This window comes from Athene noctua, chromosome 2 (assembly GCF_965140245.1).
Source record: "Athene noctua chromosome 2, bAthNoc1.hap1.1, whole genome shotgun sequence".
In the NCBI taxonomy this organism is placed as follows: Eukaryota; Metazoa; Chordata; class Aves; order Strigiformes; family Strigidae; genus Athene; species Athene noctua.
Window position 1 is genome coordinate 76,289,120 of NC_134038.1, and position 21,108 is coordinate 76,310,227.

Below are 21,108 nucleotides of genomic sequence, written 5' to 3' on the forward strand. Positions count from 1 at the left end.
GATGGATATGTGTGATCTGGTTGATACAGTCTGTCTGGGTTTCCACAAAGCTACCACTAAGTTCCCTCACCAGGAATTTCTTAAGGAAACCAAGTCTCCATTTCATAAGGAGGAAGGTCATCTTACTCTTAAATAACTGAGAGTAAAGAAAATAAAAGAAGAATCACAGGTTAGGAGTAAATGATCTGCTCATCTAGTGGTGGAATGTTGCAACAGCTTTGGAGTATTTGAGGATCCATGTTCATCATATTAAGAAGTGGCCTGGAAAAAAGTAACGAAGTTTGTTGCTGGTACTTGTACTTGAGTTACCCAGATAGTAATGACAAAGGCTAAATATGAAGAACAACTGTTGAAAGACCTTATGAGATTGAGTGCTGACAGCACTTGCAGGTGAAACCATGTAAAATTCTGTGTGGGAAAGTGTGAAGTGATATACATGAGAAAAGACCACTCTGGATTTTCCCTAATACCTTGTAAAATACTTATGAGCTTTATTATCCCATCTTAAATACTACAGTGGTGTTACCCTTGTTCCAGAAGGGTATTACAGAATGGGAAGAGACTCATGGAAGGACATCAAGGGTGATCAAAGGTATGGAGTAGCTTAATACCGGGGCAACTTACAAGTTAAGTAAACTGTGATCCTTCATCTTGAAAAAGTGGCATGAAGACTATGGATAGGGATTTGTTGAACCAGCCATTACTAGGACATTTGAAGCTAATAGAAAACAGGCAAACCACACAAAACCAAATACTCTGGTTCTTTATGCAAGCAGTAGATCTGTGGAACTCCTTGACAAGGGTTGATATGGGCGCTAAAAGGTTTCATGGGCTCAGGAGGAAACTAGACAAATGCTACAAGGATGACAAATCTATTGCAAATTTTAAAATCTAAACTACACCAGGAAGTCCCTGACATGAAGATTGTTGGTGGCTGCAAAAGTATTAGGGAGAAGGTAGTATCAAACATATGTTCCCCTTTCTTCTGCTGTCCTCTAGGTACTTGCAGCAGTCTGATACAGAAGCCAGAGCAGAACCCTTGATCTAACCCAGTACAGCTATTTCTGGAGAATACTGAAGAGATTCATACCTAAATATTTGTCTCATATGATCTGATACCACTCCAGGAAAGTCACTGGCAGCATTCTCAGTGACTTCACTAGGTCTGTCTTATCACTGGTAATTTGATAACCAGACAACATGTCTCTTGTTAAAAACAGAAACAGCTGTCTTTGATTGCTATTCCAAATCATCGCTCTACTTGTTTTGTGCTCAGAAATGCAAAACTTTGCACTTGCAGAATGCGGCCATGAGTTTTGCTAGAAAATCATATGAGCAATAAGAATTTTCTAGCATGACCCTTAAAGCAATTTGCCTGGTATGCATATTACAACTTAATACTGTAACTGCAAAGAGCCCTACAGGACTCTGAGGGTCATAGTTGCAGCCCCCTGGGCTGCATCTCAAAATATTGAGATGCAGGTATGCAGCTCAAATTATACGTGGCTGGGAGCTGTATGGGTGATTGTCCAGTGCACTCTACTGGACATGTGCCTTTCACTGACAAAATAAAAAGCAGCATGAAAGGCTTGATCCCTTTTCATTTGAAATCAATTATCAGGTCCACATGCATGCCAGATATTCTCTAGAGTGCAAGTCCTCTGAGGAAGGAACTGTTGGGACAATTCTGTCTTGTGCAGTGATGGGCCTACTGTTTTGCTTAGCAAATTATGATATTTCTACCTTTCAGGAGATAGCAAGTCAAACTGATCTTTTACGGTGTGCTGCTTTCCTGGATCTATCCAATTTTGCCCAAAGGATCAGGCAATATAAGAGTGTGTAAGACTTAATGACTTTCAGTTGATTGCCTTGTGTTGAAAAAGCCATGTACAAACTGTTGCCCGCACAGTCATGAAATTCTGTGATGACGTACATTAAGTTTTATACATAAAACAGTCACCTTTGTAACCGGTCATAAATCTGAAAAGTTTTATCTATTTAGTATTCCCACTGGATCTGAACCTGGGTAGTGCTATCCTATTGCAGAGTCCATTACCAAGATGTACCAGAACCAATTAGTATGATAGAAACAAGAGGAAGCAGTAGAAGTCGTCTGTGGTCCTTAAAAAACCCTACACCACAGTAAATTGCTAAGAAATTAGAACACAGAACAATTAATTTCCAATTTGAAGGTGATTTGTTCATTTTTCTCTAAAGAGCTTTAAACATGACATTCAGTTAACTGAGTAAGTATCCAGACTTGTTCTTTTCATGTCTGACAAAACAATGCTCAGATGGCAAACATGAAACCAGCCAACAGAACATCAGATAATGTTTGCTGTGCCGTCTGGGTGCTTAATTTAGCTGAACTAGTACGCTCTAGTTTGGATAAATGATGCAGGCCCAAATTAGAAGAGAGAAAAGTGTAATGATGGCTGAAGGCTTATCTCGCTGTCATGTAAAGCATCAAATTTAGGAAGGCTCAAATAAAGCTGCTAGTGAAAGGAAGTAATTTATACTTCTTTTTATGAGAAAAACACCTCTAAAAATTAATCCTGGTATATGCACACTTAATCAAACACGTTAATTATTTTAAAGTAGTTATCACAGGCTATATCTAGATACTACATGCAATGTAGTAACGACATTCTCAGTATCTTCAAAGAGTATCGGTTAAGAGTATGTTACACTTTAATGTATTACAGAATTTTCTTCTCAATACATCTAAATAGATTCCATAGTTTCAGTCCAAATTGCCACCTATCCTCTTTAGAGCTCTTAATGCTCAACTTTGTGTTGCTGAACATTTATTTACAAGCAGCATGTGTCCCATTTTAAAAAAAAATTCCAGAAAGCATTTTAATAACTTTAGGATACTCCTTTTTTTAGGCAGCCAACTTATTTTCCAGGAGTTTTTGTGTCGTCCTTTGTTGGTTTTGTTTGGTTTTTTTTTTTTCATTTTTAATTAATATGCTTATTTTCTGACTCTTTTGTTCCATAATTTTAAATAGAGTAAGGTGTCCCAGTGTGATGAATTAATTAAAAGGAATCTTGGCTTTCTCAGTCATGAAGTGATTAAGTGCAGTTCATTGTATTTTTTTCTGAAGTTTGGCCAGTATGAATGAGGATGTTAGTTCAGAATTTCAGCAGAGGTTTTGATGTTAGACAGAAGGTGCCTCTCCGTAGTACAAGGGGAAGTAAGACTGCTTTTCAAATGGCCCTTTGAGAATATATCTTTACTCAGATAATTTCACGTTCAATTAATAGATTTTGCATGAGAAGAACTTAAAATTTTAAAGTCTGCTTTAAAATTATGTCTTTTCTGAAAGAAAAACACTGCTTCTTTAGCTTGCGGAAAAAAGCTACTGCTTTGTACGAGTCCACTGTGTGGCTTTGTTGCATTTTTAGAAATAGTTTTTTTGCAACTTTGTCCAGGAAATAGCAGCAATGTCTGTTCAGTATTGATTTGAATTGCTTGCCTACTTTAACTGAAGTACTGAGCGTTTCACACTGACTTGTATAGACTGTTACTAGAGAGGAGTGGGAGAATGTAATTACAAAAAATTTCGTAAGATTCCTTCACGGTCTGCTTTCCTGTTGTTCTCTGCAAAGTAGTCTAATCCTGTACTCTAATCTGTGTAGACATTGACATCAGAGTGACCTGTGTAGAATTGACATCAGAGTGACCTCATGACCCTTACTATGTGTACAAGAACCCAACCAAGATGAGCTTGCAGTGCCTTTATTTTGCCATTTAACGTACATCACATAGCAATTATGCAAGAAAACAATACTTGTGTAACACAAGGTCTTCTGATTTAAGATAGCATTTATAAAATAGATCCTTTTATTTTTTTGCAAGAAAAGATATGTCTGGAGAGTTGAGTCCTTGAATTACATGCAAGAAAAATTATTGAAATAATCTTTTCGCAAACATCAATAGCGTTCTTGATCTTTTGCAATAATCCAGTTGCTTCTGGCTGTGAGTTCATGGATCACCTGCCAACTGTTTCTGAACAGACTATACTACCTGCCTTGGGAATAATACCACAACTTACCATCTGGTGAGATCATGATAGTATCACTTGACCTCCACATGTGGTCTCTGTCAAGCACTTCATTGAAAACTGGCAAGACATCAGGGCCTGAACATACTGTTCTATGCAGCACTGAATTTTGGCAGGGTTGCAACATTTAGTAAATAAACTTCATCTGGCTTGCAAGTCACAGACAAATAGGACAGGCTGATGTCATCGTAAGCTTTAACTCTCAATAAAGTATGTGTCAAGTAATTATTAGACTTTGTTGGGCAAGGTATTTAGGGGAAGTTAATAGACAAAGATCATTTTAAGCAACAACACTTCTGAAGAACTGGCATTCAGTAAGCAATGAAAAATGACCCTAACGCTGTGCTTAATTTAGAAACTGGGTTTGTGTCCCTTTTCAGATTTTGCGTGCAACTCCACCTTTCTTAGATCCTAAATTAAAAAGCTAAAAAATTATAGAATAGAAAAATTAACTTAAGTACATGTGCGCTCTGTAAATCAGGTTTAATTTAATGGCTTAATAGCATTGCATTCTAGTCATTGTTTAGCCAAATAAGAAAGCAAGGAAAAACATCACAAGTATAGTTTAGTAAAAACTATTCTCTGCTACTTCAAGCTAATTTTTGTTTGAGTTACATTCACAGTCATATCCCAAAAGTGATAGAAGTGGGGAGGGGGGAATGCAATTCCAGTCTCTCTGACTGCGTATCACTTCAGTTTTTCACCTCTTTAGAGGATGGATGATGCAGATCACTGGAAGAAATAGGCACCTCATTTTGTTTGCAGTGTTCTCATCTTAATCAAAATATCATAGTTCAACAGTCAACCCCTGAGTCCTGCTCAGCAGTATGTCCCTGACACAGCCAGGCGTGGATAGCAAGCAGAGTGCCATGGTGGGTTTCTCTAACAAATCTTTGCGGCAGAATCTATTTGTAATTTTGGATGATAAAAATCATATACCTGTGGGGGGATGGCTTGATGTAGAGCCATGTTACACTACAGTCCCTAGTAGTACATCTAAATGACACTGTGGTACCACTTTGCTATTCCCCCCCTCTTCTTGGTTTCTGAAGATTGTGGAAGTAGGGACTTCTAACTGCCCTTCATAAGTGCTGGAAGGAACTGGACTTGAGTGTAAATTTGCAGGGGGCAGTGAGAAGGGATGGTATGGACTAGATGATCTTTAAAGGTCTCTTCGAACCCAAACAGTTCTGTGGTTCTATGAAATTGGAAAGGAATTGGCAACTACTACTTGATTTATCACCCAAACCAGGTTTCCCAGGCATTCTGCGTGCCTGCAGGTGGAGAGGGCTGATAAAAGTGGGTTGAACACTGGAAGTAAGTCAGGTATGTTTTTCTCTAAATTGAGAAGACTTCTGAGGTCATTGCCTAGGACTTAGCACTAAGCAAGAGAAATTCAACTTGGCTATCTCGAGAGAAGAAAATTTTAAGTGCAAGAGGAAAACTTAAACTCCAAGGAGTTGCTGTTGCTTAGAGGCAGTAAGAAAGGGTATGGTTCTTGTTACTGGTCACACATTTGTGTGATTGTCTTTCACTTTCTAGCCCTAACAGACTTTAGGCTACAGCCCATCCTTTTGGCAGAAAATTGGACAAAGATGCAACATAAGTTTTGCAGATCTTTAGTTGGCTTATAACACCTCTCAGATTTTTAAGGACAGACAAGCAGACCCAACCAATCAGCCAGCCTTTCCCAGAGACAACGACTCAAGGAGATGACATCGATCATGTCAAACTTATTGACAAAGTTGTCAGAAGGAATATGAGCTGCGTTCCTACCATGTGTTTTAAAATCTTATTAATGCTTATTTGTTCTATTAATTGTATTGCTGTAACTAAAAAGATTACACGACAAGATAAAGCACAAATACTAAATGAAAATTTGGAGGTGATTTTGGCTTTTTTTTAACTTCTGTAGAGGAGAAATGAATCTTGGTAGCAAAACAGTTTGTGGTGGTTTTAAAAAGTGATTTTTAAGTGGTGAGGGTTTTTTGTTGTTCCCCCCCAAATGAAGACATAAATGAGGAGAATTACATTGTATTCAGAGGAACAGAGGAAGTTCAATTCTTTGCCAAAGCAAACATCCGCAGACTTGTGTAGTCTACATGTTTCAATGCATGTGAAAATATTTGGTGTTGTAGAGTGACTTCCTTGAGTGGAAATAATATTGCAGCTAGTAATGAGATTTTGCAAAAGAAGGAAATCACAGCTATCTTAGTAATTTAACATCTCAAATTTGTTTATGGATAGTTTCCTGTCTGACACATTTAACTGAACAAGTTAAAGTGTTTAAAGAAGATTAGAATGACATTAATTCTTAACTGCCCTTGACCATGACATTTCACAAAGGGGTGTGTTCAATAAAAACAGATGGAAAAATGAGCTTGCCCCTTCACCTTGTAGTGGCTTTCTTGTGTCAACTGATTTAGCTTTCTGTCACCAATCAGCTGAGTATTCAAGAACATCCTTGACTTTTGTCTTTTTCATTTTATGAATAAAATAACATAACACAAGAGTATAGCGATTTTTGTAAAATCCAGTAATACTAAGTTTTTTGTCTGGTTTTAAGACTCAGATGTTTTTGCAGTCATGGCTTGATTTGTCATGACGAATACTAAATTTCATTACAAAACCCTGTTTAATGCTGGAATTATATAATGAGAAAAATTAATTTGAAATTAAGCAGCATAAAAGTAGGCAAAGTGATACAGTATTTTGTGGCACCTGATTAAAATATTAAGGATATTTTCAGAAGAGCAATGCATTTGCACTCTAGTTACAAGTCAGACTACCCACTTAACACAGTGCCTGGACACTTTCAGAAACAAAGCAGCTCAGACGCTGAGGCCATGGGTATGGCTGGGGTGCAGCCATCACATGGCCCAAACACAGTACAAGGAAGTATGGTGCAGAGCTTTAAAGTCAGGAGGAAACACAAACATGGTTGTCCTGCTTGAAGAGTTAGTTGGTGTTACATTGTGGACTTGAATTCATGTTGGCAGTAGCTTGGGAATCTCCCGTCTAAACTTGTTCCATGTGATGGTGGTGTGTCCAGAGTGATGCAAACTATTGGGTCTAGTCGGTCCGGAGTAACACGAGCTATTAGTCTGTTCAAATGTCAGTCTTGCTATCACAACACGCTTATTTGTATGGCTTATTTTAAAATCTCCCTTTGCATGTATTATTATTCATTTTATTGTCAGATTTGTGAAATTCAACACTGAAAGATCAAGATATACAGAACTAAAATGACCAATCCAGAGAAACTGCTTGCTAATTTCTAAAGTGTAGTTATTTCTATGCATTTTATCAAAATGACACATTTTTTCAAATAATACCCTTGTTATCCAAATAACATCCTGTTTCCATGTGACAGATTTTTTAGTATCTCTGTGTGTGCTGTTTTTGCAATATGTTGTTGCATTGAATGGGATCCTAGTAAGCATTTTAAATAACCCACACAAATGCATTCTGCAACATAAGGACATGTTTTTGGAAACATCAGACTGCTGTCTTTGACTGCCATTTGTAACATACTTGTGGATTAAACATTCAGTTTTTAATCAAATGTAATGGGGTACTACTCAATAAGGAAACAAGATAGAGAAGTTCAGTGCTGAATAGTCAGTTTAATACAACATGACTTACAGTGGTCAGCCTCAGGAATTGCTCCTGTGCCCAGTTTCTTTGAGAGCTCCCTGAATTTTCCTTTGTCAGTGTATGGCCATGAAAAGTCTAATAATGTATGACCTGTCCAGGGAATATTAGGCATATGAGTAAGTGTTGCTTAAGACACATTAATGTTCAATTGAGACTTCTTGTGGTTTCTAGTGCTAGGCATTTTGAAGCATCTGTTGCCCTGTGAAAATGCAGAATCAGCTGGATAGAATAGCTTTTATATCATCAAGTTTAGTGGACAGATTTATGTCTCCATTCTGCAACTGAAAGATTTATCTCTCTGATTTTCCTAGAATGGCTCCTCTTGGATCAAAATATTTTATTCTCAACTACTTTAAATTATATACAAAATCATAGCAAGTTATATTTAAAAACTCTCATACCAACTTAACCATTTGTCTTTCATACAATGCTATAAGGGATCAGTGCAGTTATGGTTGTATCAAGAGTTTAAAACTGGTTAATAAAACAAGTGTGTTTTCTTTTTACTTCTAGAGCTTCTTGTAAAATGACAATTATTTCCAGATGTCTTAAAATTCTTTGTGAAGGGAAGAGAGTTTGGATGGTCCCACACATAGTTTGGGGTGATACTGTTGTTTGTTTAGTTACAAGTTAGGTCTGAATTTTTCTGTGGATCATATTTAAACACTCTTGGAATTTGATAGGCATTCTGACCCCACACGATATCATCACCAGCAGGTGTATCAGAATCTGGCTTGCTTAAATCAAGAGTCTGTGTCTAGTCAGTGTTTGATGATGGAAACCAGTTTGTAGTCAGGGCATGCCAGTGATTGAATCCATGTGTTCTTTTTCCAATCCTTTTTATTTCCTTCTAAAAATAATTTCTACAAACAATCACTCATGGTTTCCCCAAACAAGACATTTTGTATACAAATTAGATAGAAGTCACAACAGTACAAGCATTCTATGAAACAATAAAAGATCCTGGCATGTAATGTTGCATTAAAAAAGAGAAAGAAGCAAGAGAGTATATGAACCTTCTTTACACAGTTTATATCATATGCCATACAATTTTTTATTTGTACATGCTAAACCACCATGGGACATCCCTTAAAAAAAAATCCTTATTCCAGATATAATGCTATTGCTGATAGAGTATCACCTGTAGCTACAGCATTTGAGCAGTAAGAAAATTGCTTTAAGGAAAATTTTGTTAAATAGAAAACCTGGAAAATTGTTGGGTTTTCCAAGTTTCCATTTTTCCTCTTATATTGCAAAATGATAGCAGTGAGAGTTAAAGGAAAAATCTGCTGCTGTAAGACAACTGTTTCTTGTAATACTTATGAAAATATTGGAAAGAGTGGTTTGGAATTTGAAACACAACCTATGCACTTTTATTTTGAGATACGTGATCTCAATCACGTATTGACTAGATCCACTGAGGGGTTTTCTGTTAAGACACAGAACTGTTTAGATCTGTCTATCAATCATCCAGAGTTTCTCCAGTAAGAGTGGATGCCAGCTACAACACAGATACCTGGAGTTGTTCGGGGAAAACCCATTTCAGGTAAAGCAAGAAGATGCTGTTTGCTTTTAGTTTGCAGGTTCAGGAAAAACTTTCCATGTCAATTTTTCAGTTGTTCTTCCTCACTTGTGTTCTTAGTTGTGCTTCTGAGCTGAGATTACCCAGCTTTTTTCCAAGTTCTTTCTCAGTCCTGCAGAAAGTATGTGTCTCTTGTATGTCCACTCTTTTCCCCAGACATCAGTCTTGGGAGAAGAAAGAAGATATGGCTTGTGGTCTCTGTGTCCCAACACTGTAGTCCTTGAAGAATATCAAGTCCGCCTCAGCTATTCAATAATGGGCAAAACGTGTTGCTTGAAAGGCAGTACTTCCCAAAGTAGCACCAAAGTAGCCTTCAACATCCAGTTTAGAAGTCACATGATATTTTTCCCTCAAGCCCACAAAACCCAGCTGGGCTTCTAGTGTTAGCTTAAGGATTTTTACCTGGCCATATCACCATTTTGGAACACCTTGATAGTTGCTAGGTTCTTTACTAGTCAAGATATAACTGCAGTATTGAGAACATTACATCACTTTTGTTAGTTAAAAAGGATGCACTATGCACACTTTCTGAGGTTGCATCCAGTCCCTTTTTCTCTACCCTACAGCAAGAGTGTGTTGACTGTCCTTAACAGAACAGACTTGTGTATGTATGGCTCTCCAAGTATGCTATTGCAGAGTCTTTAATCAGTCTTTGAAGACAGTAGAGTGAGATTTCCTTCTTGGTCAAAGTAGTGATTCAGACAACTGAGATACATAGTCATTGTCATCAAATGTGCTGTGAATGTTAGTAGACACTGAAGGGACAGAGGAGCACAAATTAGTGTTATGGTTACTGGCTTACAGAAGGATTCTCAGTTTCAGGAGCAGTAAACCTACAGTAAATTTAGGCCTAGTTTGATCTGTGAATAAAAGAAATGTGGCATTTTCCAGATGACTTAGCAAGTACTTACATAGATAAACATTTCTATTAGAAAGATTAATAGGAAAAGGCTGATAAATACAAAAGCAGTGTCTGACCTGTAAGTAGAGAACAGGCGAGGGAAAGGAGCAGAGCTCACGTTGCAAATTTATCTGAGAACCTCCTTGTCTTTGAATGCTTGATGAAATTTTGGTGGTGCTGGCTTTTGTTTCCTTGGGCCTCCATTAATATTTTTCATGAATTCATATTCAGTGCAACCTAGCCCAGAGAAAATATTGGACTCTTACGCATGAGGAAACTCAATTTATGCATCCACTCTTACAGTATCCACAGACATTTTGCAAGTAAGGTGAGTGTCAAATGCTACTGATAGAGAATTTCAAGCATTAGCCTTGTAGGATTCTTTTCCAAACAGTTTTGACACTGTGACACTCCCCATGACATTGTTATGCTATAGATACATTCTAAAATCTAAGGCCCTCAAATTTGCATAAATATGTTGAGTTTTCAAGGAAGGAAAATACATTCAGCAGGTTCCTCAGATATTTTGTCTGCAATATTGGAAGTATTTTTCAAACAGCATGTGAGCCATGACATGAATTTAATGAAAAATTGTTTTTTCCATCATATGTGATCTTATCAATATGGGAACAGAAGTGACACTGTTAGTCAGACTTAGGTCCTTTTGACCCTCTTTATTAGTTTCTAGCTCAGTTGATGGTATTAATTAGAGAACACTATTAACATCTTTAAAAATTATGTATTCGTTGCATAACAGAAGCTGACCTAATAATTTCTTATAGTTAAAAATGCTACACAGGTGAAGCATAAGTGCTAAGACTAGGAAATATTCTGTTACATTCAAAGAGGGACTCCTGTAACAAAGTTTGGATGGAAAATTGTTTCAGATAATGCTGTTAGGGCTTGATTTCTCTATAAAAGAAGCAGCCAGACATAACAAATTATTTTCAAGTTCTATTGTTTTGGTATATACAATTGCAAGAAAGAAACAGAATGTTCTTTGTGTTTTTTTCTTTTATGTTTAGCCTCATAGGTTTACCAAAATTGGCATTAAAGAACTACTTTTAACAATTTTTATGACCTGTTCTTGAACTAGACACTTCTTATATACATTGTGGTGTGGCTGGCTTTAAAACAAGCTTTTCATCTTCTTTATGGTGTTTGTGAAGTATACTGCACTTAGTTGACAGTATAATAAAAGCAATTTTATTTTTGTATTTGACCAAACTTGCATTATTGCAGTTGTGCACTAACTATTTTCTAGCTTTTCCTTTAGCTGTAGCAGTGTGTTCATCCATACATCTGTCTAATTTCCTCAGAAGATTCAACTAAATAAGAATGCATAGAGCTGAAAAAGATAAGCTGGCTTCTAGCAAGGATCCTTTCTTAGTAAAACAGTAATGTATCTTTGAGGAATTTGACTACGCCAGGCTAACATCCTTCACTCATCTGGTCCTTGGGGAAGGGTGATAAGTGATCTCTATCATTTCAAGTGGAAATCACGCATTCCCTTACTTTCTGCCTTGATTCTCAAGATTGCCTAGACTTATCTTTTAAGTCACCAGTCCATCCATTTTTTGTCCTCAAATAAAATGACCTTTCTGTCAGGAGAAACAGGAGTGAATGTGGAAGCTGAAAAATCCCATTAAATAACTGTAAAAGTTTTGGCTTGTGCTTAAGTTCAGATGCTTCTGCCTGGGGAAGTTCAGATGCTGCCTGTCTCCCAGATGATTCAAGTTCTCCATAGCTACTGAATTTTGGAGACTTTGTAGTCACGTTAGTTTAGATAATTTTCTCTAGGTAGTATCCTGAAGGATCAAAATACAATATATTAAATGCTTGCATGTCTTTAGTCATTTAAAATGCAGTGCAGAAGAATGTGATTTTTTTTTCCAAGTGCCTGTTTGCCAGTTGCCCCAAACAGACATGGAGAAGAATGCAGCATTAGGTAGCTGTGCTCCATGTAATTCCTCCTCTGTAAACCAAAGCCTGATGAGTCTGTTACACTAAACAGAGTTTCCAATGTTCAGCTCAATATTGGACATTCTGATTCTATAAGAATGGGGAGGAGGATTCAACTTCAGTCCGTTCCAGGCAGTTTCATCATCAGGAGAGGTGCCCCATCTTAATATGGAGCAACACCATAACTTCCGGCAAAAGTTTTTCAGAGGAGCTCTAAAATTTTGCTGTATCCCTTTCTGAACATTTGACCTGGTGCTCTTTTCTGGGTGTAAGTCTATTTTTTCAAATTCCATGAAGTTTGGTGACCAAAATTGAAGACTACAAAATCACTAGTTGCTATTAACTTTCTTGCCAATTTACTATGCCTAACTTTACCTAGATTGGCCTCATTGGCTTCAATTGTGCACTGTATCCAGTGGACATTTAATGTAAAATGCAGAAATAATACACGGTAATAAGTAAGACCAGGACATATTTCTTTCCCACCCTCCATCTCCCCCACCTTTTAGAAACTGCTATGAAGCTGCAGCTTGTCCTGGTTAATGTGCTTTTATGTCCAGAACAGTTACTGCCAAGTTTCTCCATATGCAGGATGCAGGTTCACCAAGAAGGGGTGGAGAGTGTCCAGTTGTCTTGTGGCACAGTGGTTAAAGCACAATCCTGAAAGGTGAAAACTGAATGTTTGTGGTTTATAACCTAAGACCCTCCCAAGTGCTTTTAAAAAGGAAGGCTAAGTGAAGGAGGCTCTATTCATGTCCTACTCTTTGTACAATTCATTTATTCTCAGAGTTTTCACTCAGTTTAAGAAAGGATGCATATAAATTAGTGCCTTTCCCCTGAAATCTGATAATAGCTTTGAGCAGTGTGAAGCTACTATTTGTTCAGTGAAATCTCCCACAACAAATGTATTTTGAGGGTTCATTAATCATCTGGATTAAATAAAAGATGATGATTATTATTATTATTATTATTATTATTGTTTGGGCCTTTGAAATATTAGAAAACCACAAGGCAGTTCTGTATATTAGGTATCTTCAGCTATGGGAAGTATCAGGACAGACAGAGCAGTGAAGTCATGCAAGTAAAGACTGAGGAATGCCAACAGCATGCTGTGTGTGGGCAGCTCCCGTTACCCTCTGCCTCAGCTAAGACTGGTTCTGTCTAGTGTTGTCAGTACCTTCAAAATATAAAACTTCAACAGATTTTCCTACCTGGTTTTGGTTTTATTATTATTTTTTTTCCAGAAAAAGGAAATAGAGCTAAGTTCCAACAAGCTACAGAAAATATTATGCAGCCCAGTGAAACCCAAGTCACTTGTAATGAATTTTTTTGTATTTTTAAAAGCTGAGTGAACAGTAATGAAGTCTGGCTTGCCAACCAGCATGTTGCAATTATTGGAAGCTGAGGTGTTACAGATCTGCAAAAGTATGTCTGTGAAGTCCAGTAGACAGAAATAGAGTACAGTATGATCTCATACCATGCAAGCAAACTTTCAATTCTGATTCTTCTCTCAGAAGTCCTTAAAGAAGAATTTGAGAGGAAAATAAAAGAAATGAGAGACAGTTTATTCCCTACACATACCAATTGGACTATTTAACCATAATTAAAGGTCTGAAGAAATCAATGGAAAAACAAGATCATGCTATGGCTTAAGCTTAACAACATGTAGTGTCACACTGTGCATTGCTGAGTCTTGGGCTCCCTAGTTCCCTTTTACCAAAAACATCAAAGGTCTACCAGACTGGTATTTCTGCTGTGACATTCATCTGCAGTTCTTGTCCTTTTCCTTCTCTGAATGCAGTATTACTATATGTCTTCTGATCTGTCTTTTTAATCTCCTTTTGTCACTATAAATGTTTATTATAAAAATACTGTGCTGAGAAATTAGGTCATATGACAATCACTTTTTTTTTATTATTCACAATTTACAACATCAACAAAACATATCCTTTTCTGTGCCTGTTTTTCAACTTTGCTAGATTTCACAAGGAGCATCCCTGAATGATTTACAGAAAAAGAAGAGGCGTGCCCCTCTTCCACCAGCTGCATCTGCTCCACCCACTCCTGCCATGCCGAACAGGACAGAAGAGAGGGAAGACAAGAGGAAGAGCACAATGGGTGAGAGGCGTTCTTTCCTCCTGTGTAATCCTATGCATGTGCTTCCAGTGCTCACTATTCAAAGTTTCCTTAATTCTGCTACGCTGTGAGTTCAGAAACTTTTGTAACTTGGGGGAAAAAAAGTACTTGTCTGCAGAATGAAAGTCTGGAAATAAATATTGGCATATTACCTTTTTGTTTTTAATGGCAACGTTCAGAGTATCATAGGGTAGCAAAAGGTAGATGACACTCATCAAGTGATTTGAATGTTTGGTACAAGCTGGATATCCAAAAACACTAGCCCTGGGCCTATTCTGTGCCTTTAAGGTCATAGTGGTTTTGCTAGTAAATGGAAATATGGAAACAGTAAATGGAAATGCTAGTAAATGGAGGTAGTCCAGACAATACTGAATGAATCTGAAGCCATGGGGTTCTGCTGGAACTGAAGTACAGTCAAGCTGGTTCAGTATCTCCTCATGTTCCTAAAGTCTTAAGACATTTTCTCTTCCTGTAGTCCTCCAACAGTTTGACATCAACTGACCATATTCAGTGAAGTTTTTCTTTTGAATTTAGTCCTCAGATTTATTGTACATCAATCTCTATTGAGTCTTTAGCTAATCAGTAGAACATTAACTGGTGCTCTTAAAGGGGTGCCATACATAGCTGGAGACAACTAAAGAAACTCTAGCCTTCAGCTGTATGTGATTTGCTCTCCTGCAGGAAGACTGAAAAACGTTCTCCCAGACCTCTGTCGTTACCTGGCTGCTAGCTTATTCAGATCAGTGGGAGCTTTGCCCGAGTGAGGACCCCGAGATTATGCTTTAGCAAACAAAGTGATTTTATGATGGGTAAAGATATGAGGTAATAACCCCACATATTGGAACTCATTTTTCAGTACATTAAGAGAATCGTTCTTCAAGTGCCATAGTGCACTCTGTGCACTTCAGTTCATGCCTTTGACCTCATGTTTCATAAAGTGCCTAAGACATACAGATATGACATCCTGTCATACATAATTGCTTACATTACAAATGCCTCACAGTTTAGAAAGAAACCTCTTGGCTTTGTTCCAACATTTATTTTCAGTAAATGCTTCACATCTAATGCCTCAGCATTTATATAGCAGCAGGAGTCCATTATCTTGTGACACGTATGACTCCATTGACATCTCTTATTTAAACCCTCTAAGGGGAACGTTATCATTGTACCATAATAACACAGGAGTTTTCAGCAAATTGGCTTACTTCTAACCATTGTAGATGTCACAGTCTGTCATTCCTCATGCTTTGCCCTACTGTTGGTCACTTATTGATGTGGCATTTGGTGCTTTAACTTTTTGTAAGTGTTCGTTTTATTTTGTATCAGTGCTCAGAATGTTACAGATGAAATAAAGCAGAGCAGAGCCACTTCTAGTCTGTTCAGTACTGTGTATATAAGTGCTCACTGGCCAGACTGCTGGGGTGGGATTCTGTAGTATCATTTACTTTAATGGAGCCTTATGATTTTACACCTTCAAAGAACTTGTCCCACAGTAGCCCAATCTTCAGTGTTTTTCATTTTCTGCTACTTTCTTGAATGAATGCATTCATTAACAAGAAAAAATGTTACATCGAGGGAAGGTTGGTGAAACAGCCTCTCTTTGGGGCCCTTGCAAGAAAACGATGAGAAAGCACAGATGGCTCTGAAAGCAAGAGAGAAAAGCTGTGAAAAAAGCAAGACTGTAGTGAGGGGAAAAACGTGCTGCAAGAAACAGGCAGCCACATGATGGGAAAAAAGGATTAAAGCTACCTATGCATCTCCTACGTTAACCACATGAATCAACACAAAAGGTCCTGTCGAAAATATTCTCAAGCTGGCAAATACACTTCGGTATTCAATACTGAATCACTTATTGTGACCCCAAAGTATTGTGCCCAGTTTTCTCAGAGCAGTAAAAAAGGGTCTGCACATTTGCCAGCATTAAATTGTGTCTTGGATCTCTGGAAGCTGGTGACTCCTAAGCAGAAAATCATAATAGTTTAACCTTTTTTCCTACATCTTGGTGCTTCTTCTCTTCTCAGCAGCACCAGAGCATAAGCTTAAGACTATAGGAACGATCAGAATGGATCAGACCAGAGGTCTGTCTCTGCCAGCATCCCTCTTCAGCAATGACCACAGCAGATGCTTAAGGCAGGGTGTGAACGAGCAGGTAGTCATGGTTCCGCAGCGCACTCGCAGCCTCAGAGAACTTTCCAAGCTGCAATAATTCTAGGTCTGTATACGACGAACTGGCAGCAGCTTTTTAACATTGCAAATGGTTAACAAAGTATAGTGCAAAGATGCATGTACTTATTAAGTTATTGCACATAGAATTGAAATAAGCCCCCAGCCAAAGTTATGAGCATTTCCTTTGATAGTATAAAATATTGTTTTGCAAAAACCAACTTAATCATCTGCTTTTCCACAATGTCAAAATAATAAAAAAACTACTCAGAACAAGAAAAGGAAAACCTGTCAAGATACCTACTTCAAAATACTGACCTGAGGCATCTTCCTCTTTCTCTCAAAGACTCGGGAAAATAGTCACGTAAAGTATCCTGGCAGTCAACAGATTCAGGCAGTTTGGCACTTAAGGAGATAAAACACATTTTTCACATTTCCTTACATAGCTTTTTCCAATTTGTTTTTTTATTAAACTTTTTTTCTCCTTGTATCTACCAAAACTGATTATTTTAACTGTTAGTCATTATGTATATATATGTGCTGGGCTCAATTCTGGTCCCACTGCTGTTGGTTTAAGAAAGACCTAGCTTTTCCTTCTCCCTTAATTATTTGGGGGTAAATAAGAGCAGAATTAGATCCAGAGAGACTTTGGATGTGGGTAAGGGAAAATCAATGTGTGTTTAAAAAATAACAATAAACAGAGCAATCATTATCTTGCAATGAAATAACTAGTCAATTGATCCCCCTGTAGGTGATGGACGTCAGGTGCCACAAAAGCCTCCTAGAGGCACCCCTCGTGGTCCACCCCAGTTAGTCATCCCCCCACCCCCACCTTACCCTCCTCCTGACAGAGACATTGTGGATCCAACAGTCTGTTACAAAGAAGCAGATGTTACAGGACCAACAGAGCTGGTACCTAAACGTATGTTTGAAAATACATGTATTTGCATTTCCAGTCCTTTGATGGTTACTCTCAGGGGTAGCTTTTCCAGACTTTCCTCTCTGCTCTCTAGACATACATGTCTGTTTTTTCCATTTTTTCCAGCCTGTTGTCTTTTAAAATGCCCAATGCAGTGTAACTAATTAATATAAAGTAAACAAAACACTTGTTTGGAGACAGTTTTGTGGATGATACCTGACCATTGTATGGAAGCATTTAAAAACAACCATCAGACCTTGTGACTTTGTGCAGCTGGAAGCAAAAATCTGTTGTCTTGTATTAATTCTTCATGTTTGTTTTTCTGTGCTAACATTTTCTCTGTCTCTCCAGAGATGAGTTCCTTTGAGAGTCAACAGGTCTATCAGTCTAGGTCGAAAACTACAGGGTGTCTCCCTTAGGAAAACTGAGCCATTTACAAGAGCTGCGTATTGTTAAAGGCCCTCCTGTCCTAATGGGTACATCTTCCTTGCCACCTCTGGGTAGTCCTTTGTATGCCCTTCTCCCTAGGGCATAAACAGTTATCAGACAAAGAAATATGATATTTTCCACATACTTTTGTATTTGTGAAAAGCGTGGTTTTATGCTACTTTTTAATTCTTATCCATTGACTGACTGTCTTTAAATCTTTGTACACAATCCAAGTCTTTGATCATGTATTATGTTCCCTGTGGGCTTGCCCTGAACACCCATGTAGATCCTGTAAAGGCAACAAAGATCTGCACGTTATGGCATCTCATGGGCACAGTTCCTTTGAAGGTTAGGAGGGTGTCTCCTAACCATGGGATAGAGAAATGTTTCCCTTAGCTGCTAACTTGACAAAATGTCTTTCACACGATGTTTTCTTTACCAAAATTATTCTGCAGGTAGCAGTTACTCTGATACTTTAATGTCGCTGTGTTTGCTGTTGGATACCAGCTAAATGTAAAGCATTATTTTTCATATCTTGCTGAGGAAATACAGATTGATGTTTTATTGGGGGCAGAGAAGGAAAATAAGGAAATACATTCTAACAGAAAATCTGAATCTTACTGAGAATTAACCCTAACTTGTTTTTACCAGCATATGCACAGAAATCACATCATAATTTAATTATTATTTTTTTTTTTTTTTTTTTGCTAGATACCATCAACTTGCCTACAATGTTTTCGTTATTAAAAATCCATTGTGGCCTTCTTTGCATTAATATTTCTGCTTCATTTGAGTTTCTACCACTGTTATTTTGCAATGCTTTCCTGATCTACCTTGGTGATCAAATACCCTTTAATCAATGCAGTTCTGATTTTATCAGCCTGATCATTTGCTCTTAAACAAACACAATATCCTAGCCAAAAGGGTTTGATTAAGCTTGTACATGGAAACATAACATGAGCTTTTATTATCCTCAGTTTACTGAGAGCAAAAGAATAGTGCTTAGTGGGTACTTACTTTAGACTTAAAGCATCAGTGAGAGGGACAAGTTTAGCTTTATAATTGTGCTGTGCTCTACTTAAAGATATGTGTATAGATTTACACAGGAGAAATGTGTATAGATATACCCATGAGAGAAAGCAGCATGTATGATAGATGCTAATTATATTGCCTAATGCCATTCTGAAAAGTGCTTAGATACTGTAGCGATTGAGCAGTATAAGAACAGAGTTTTGCAATGATGGTTTTTATTGCCTGAGAATGCCTCAAGCAGTGCAAATAGGGCTTTGGCGGTAGATTCAAAGCACAAAATTTTCAATCATTCTAACTCTAACCTCAGTAAATGTGTTTTCTCATAGAACTAGGTGGGAAGGAGGAGAAGCTACTGATATCAGCTATTGATGAAAGACCTGTTTGTCTGAAATCACTCTCAAAACAGCTTTCTCTGTTGAGGACTATGATCTTCCTTTGCTGAGTGGGTGACTGTCAGCAGCAGTTTGTCTTTCTCAAGATGAGATGCCCATTCAGAAATTAAAATTCTGTGATTGTGTGGAGTTCAAATTCTTGTTCATTATGTTCTGCCACAGACTGTGGGGCACCATGACTCACACTTCATTCCTTCCCCGCAAACACACGGTGTCCCGTTGTGCTCTGGGAAACCCATGTTGAGAAATTTTCCTTTCTTGATGGTGGCATCCTCTTCATGGAGTTTTCCAAACCTATGTGGAGTGTAAGTCATTCATGAATAGGGCCTTTAGTAAGATACTTGGGCTTTTCTGACTCTAAGGGTAAGAATCTCTTTCACAAACAAGAGCACAATTGTTCCTCACAGTTTTTGCTCTTTAATCTTTTTATTCTCATTGCATGACCTTTCTTCTTAACTTTTGGTCTGGCAGACCCTTAGCTGCATGTTGTGTGCATGTCTAAAATGATATGTTTTGGGGATCCTTTCTCCTTCCTTATCTTACTAATCAGATTGTTCATGGCCTGTGATTCTGTGATTGACTGGGAATGCAGAAATGGAGATTGTCACCTCTGTTGCATGGTGTTTGGTTATGTCACATAGCTTATGAAGTTCACAGTAAATGAATCAAGAGTAAGCTCTGTGCTACTTACCTGACGTAAAGAACACACATGTTGAAAGGCTGGTGCACCTAGACAAGCAACTAAAACATGCTGCCTTTAAATGTTTTCAACTAGCTCATTACAATAAATGCAATATTCCTGTGAACCTCCATGATTAGCCCTTTATTTGGCTTGCTATGAACCATCATTAAGAAATACAGTGAGAAATTAAAAGCTGTTTGAAAAAGAATACACAATTCTCAAAAAGTGAGAGTCTGAAGTTAAATTCTTTACTCTGACCCTGGACAAAATACTAGTGAACTCAGGGTTCACAATGGGTAAGGGCTTGACAACTGACTGATTTTTACATTTCAGAAAGAGTTCTGTCTTTAAAGAAGTGAAATCATTACTTGAACATGTCTTTGCTTTTAACTGTAGATCAAAATAATCAATCATCACTTAACCAGAAAGTTTGAAAGGGATGAAAGAGTTATTTTGTATAGATGACACATATACTGTTACTTGATGGATAATACCAGGTTAATTTTAAGGAACAAAGAGAACAGAAAAGAACCTTATCCCCATATCTACTTTTTACTGTTTTTCATTATATCATTGATATATTAACAGGTGATACAAGCCACTTGACAAAAGCTGTGACAGTTTCACAAGCAATTCAGTCAATGTTTCTTCAGTCACCTTAGATACATATCTAGTCTTTCACAGTCGTGAGTATAGTCTCTAAGAGTTGGACTTTGTTAATTTGAAGCAAAAACATGTAGAGAAACTCACAGAGAAGAAACTACGTTTTCTTACATGTGGTTCTAAATTAATTGAGAAATACTGAGTAAGTAATTTTGCTGATCTGTCATAGTGCACTGCCTCAGAAAGCACCCGTCAAGTGACCCAGCCTTTTCTTTCTTAGAGATGGTCTTTAAAGCAAGAAAACTTGCAAATGTGACTTTAGAGGCTTATACTGCCATCACTGCTCTTACTCATCCAGCCTGATACAAGGCTTGAGGATTAACTTGAATCTTTAACATCATCTACCTTATACCTTCTGGAGAATTAACATTCAGGCCAAATAAAGCAGAATTCATAGACATGCTGCATATCAGTAGGTGTTGTGCTGCTGGGATTGAGTTAGCTTATACATGAACCCAGGGAGTTAGACCATCTGTGGGATTCCAAATTTTAATACATGTGCCCATGCACCTACACCTCCTTT

General features: G+C 37.7%; 1 protein-coding gene across 14 annotated transcripts in view; it reads left to right on the forward strand.

The window, feature by feature from the left end:
- COBL (cordon-bleu WH2 repeat protein) overlaps positions 1-21,108 on the forward strand; it is a 211,658-nt gene that overhangs the window by 145,259 nt on the left and 45,291 nt on the right. For 11 of the 14 annotated variants that reach the window (XM_074899454.1, XM_074899450.1, XM_074899448.1 and 8 more), the window contains 2 exons: positions 14,149-14,287; positions 17,220-17,390. In XM_074899454.1, the coding sequence (XP_074755555.1) occupies positions 14,149-14,287; positions 17,220-17,390 (310 nt within the window). The remainder of the gene's footprint in view (positions 1-14,148; positions 14,288-17,219; positions 17,391-21,108) is intronic. The other 3 variants (XM_074899457.1, XM_074899461.1, XM_074899462.1) reach the window with 1 other exon arrangement.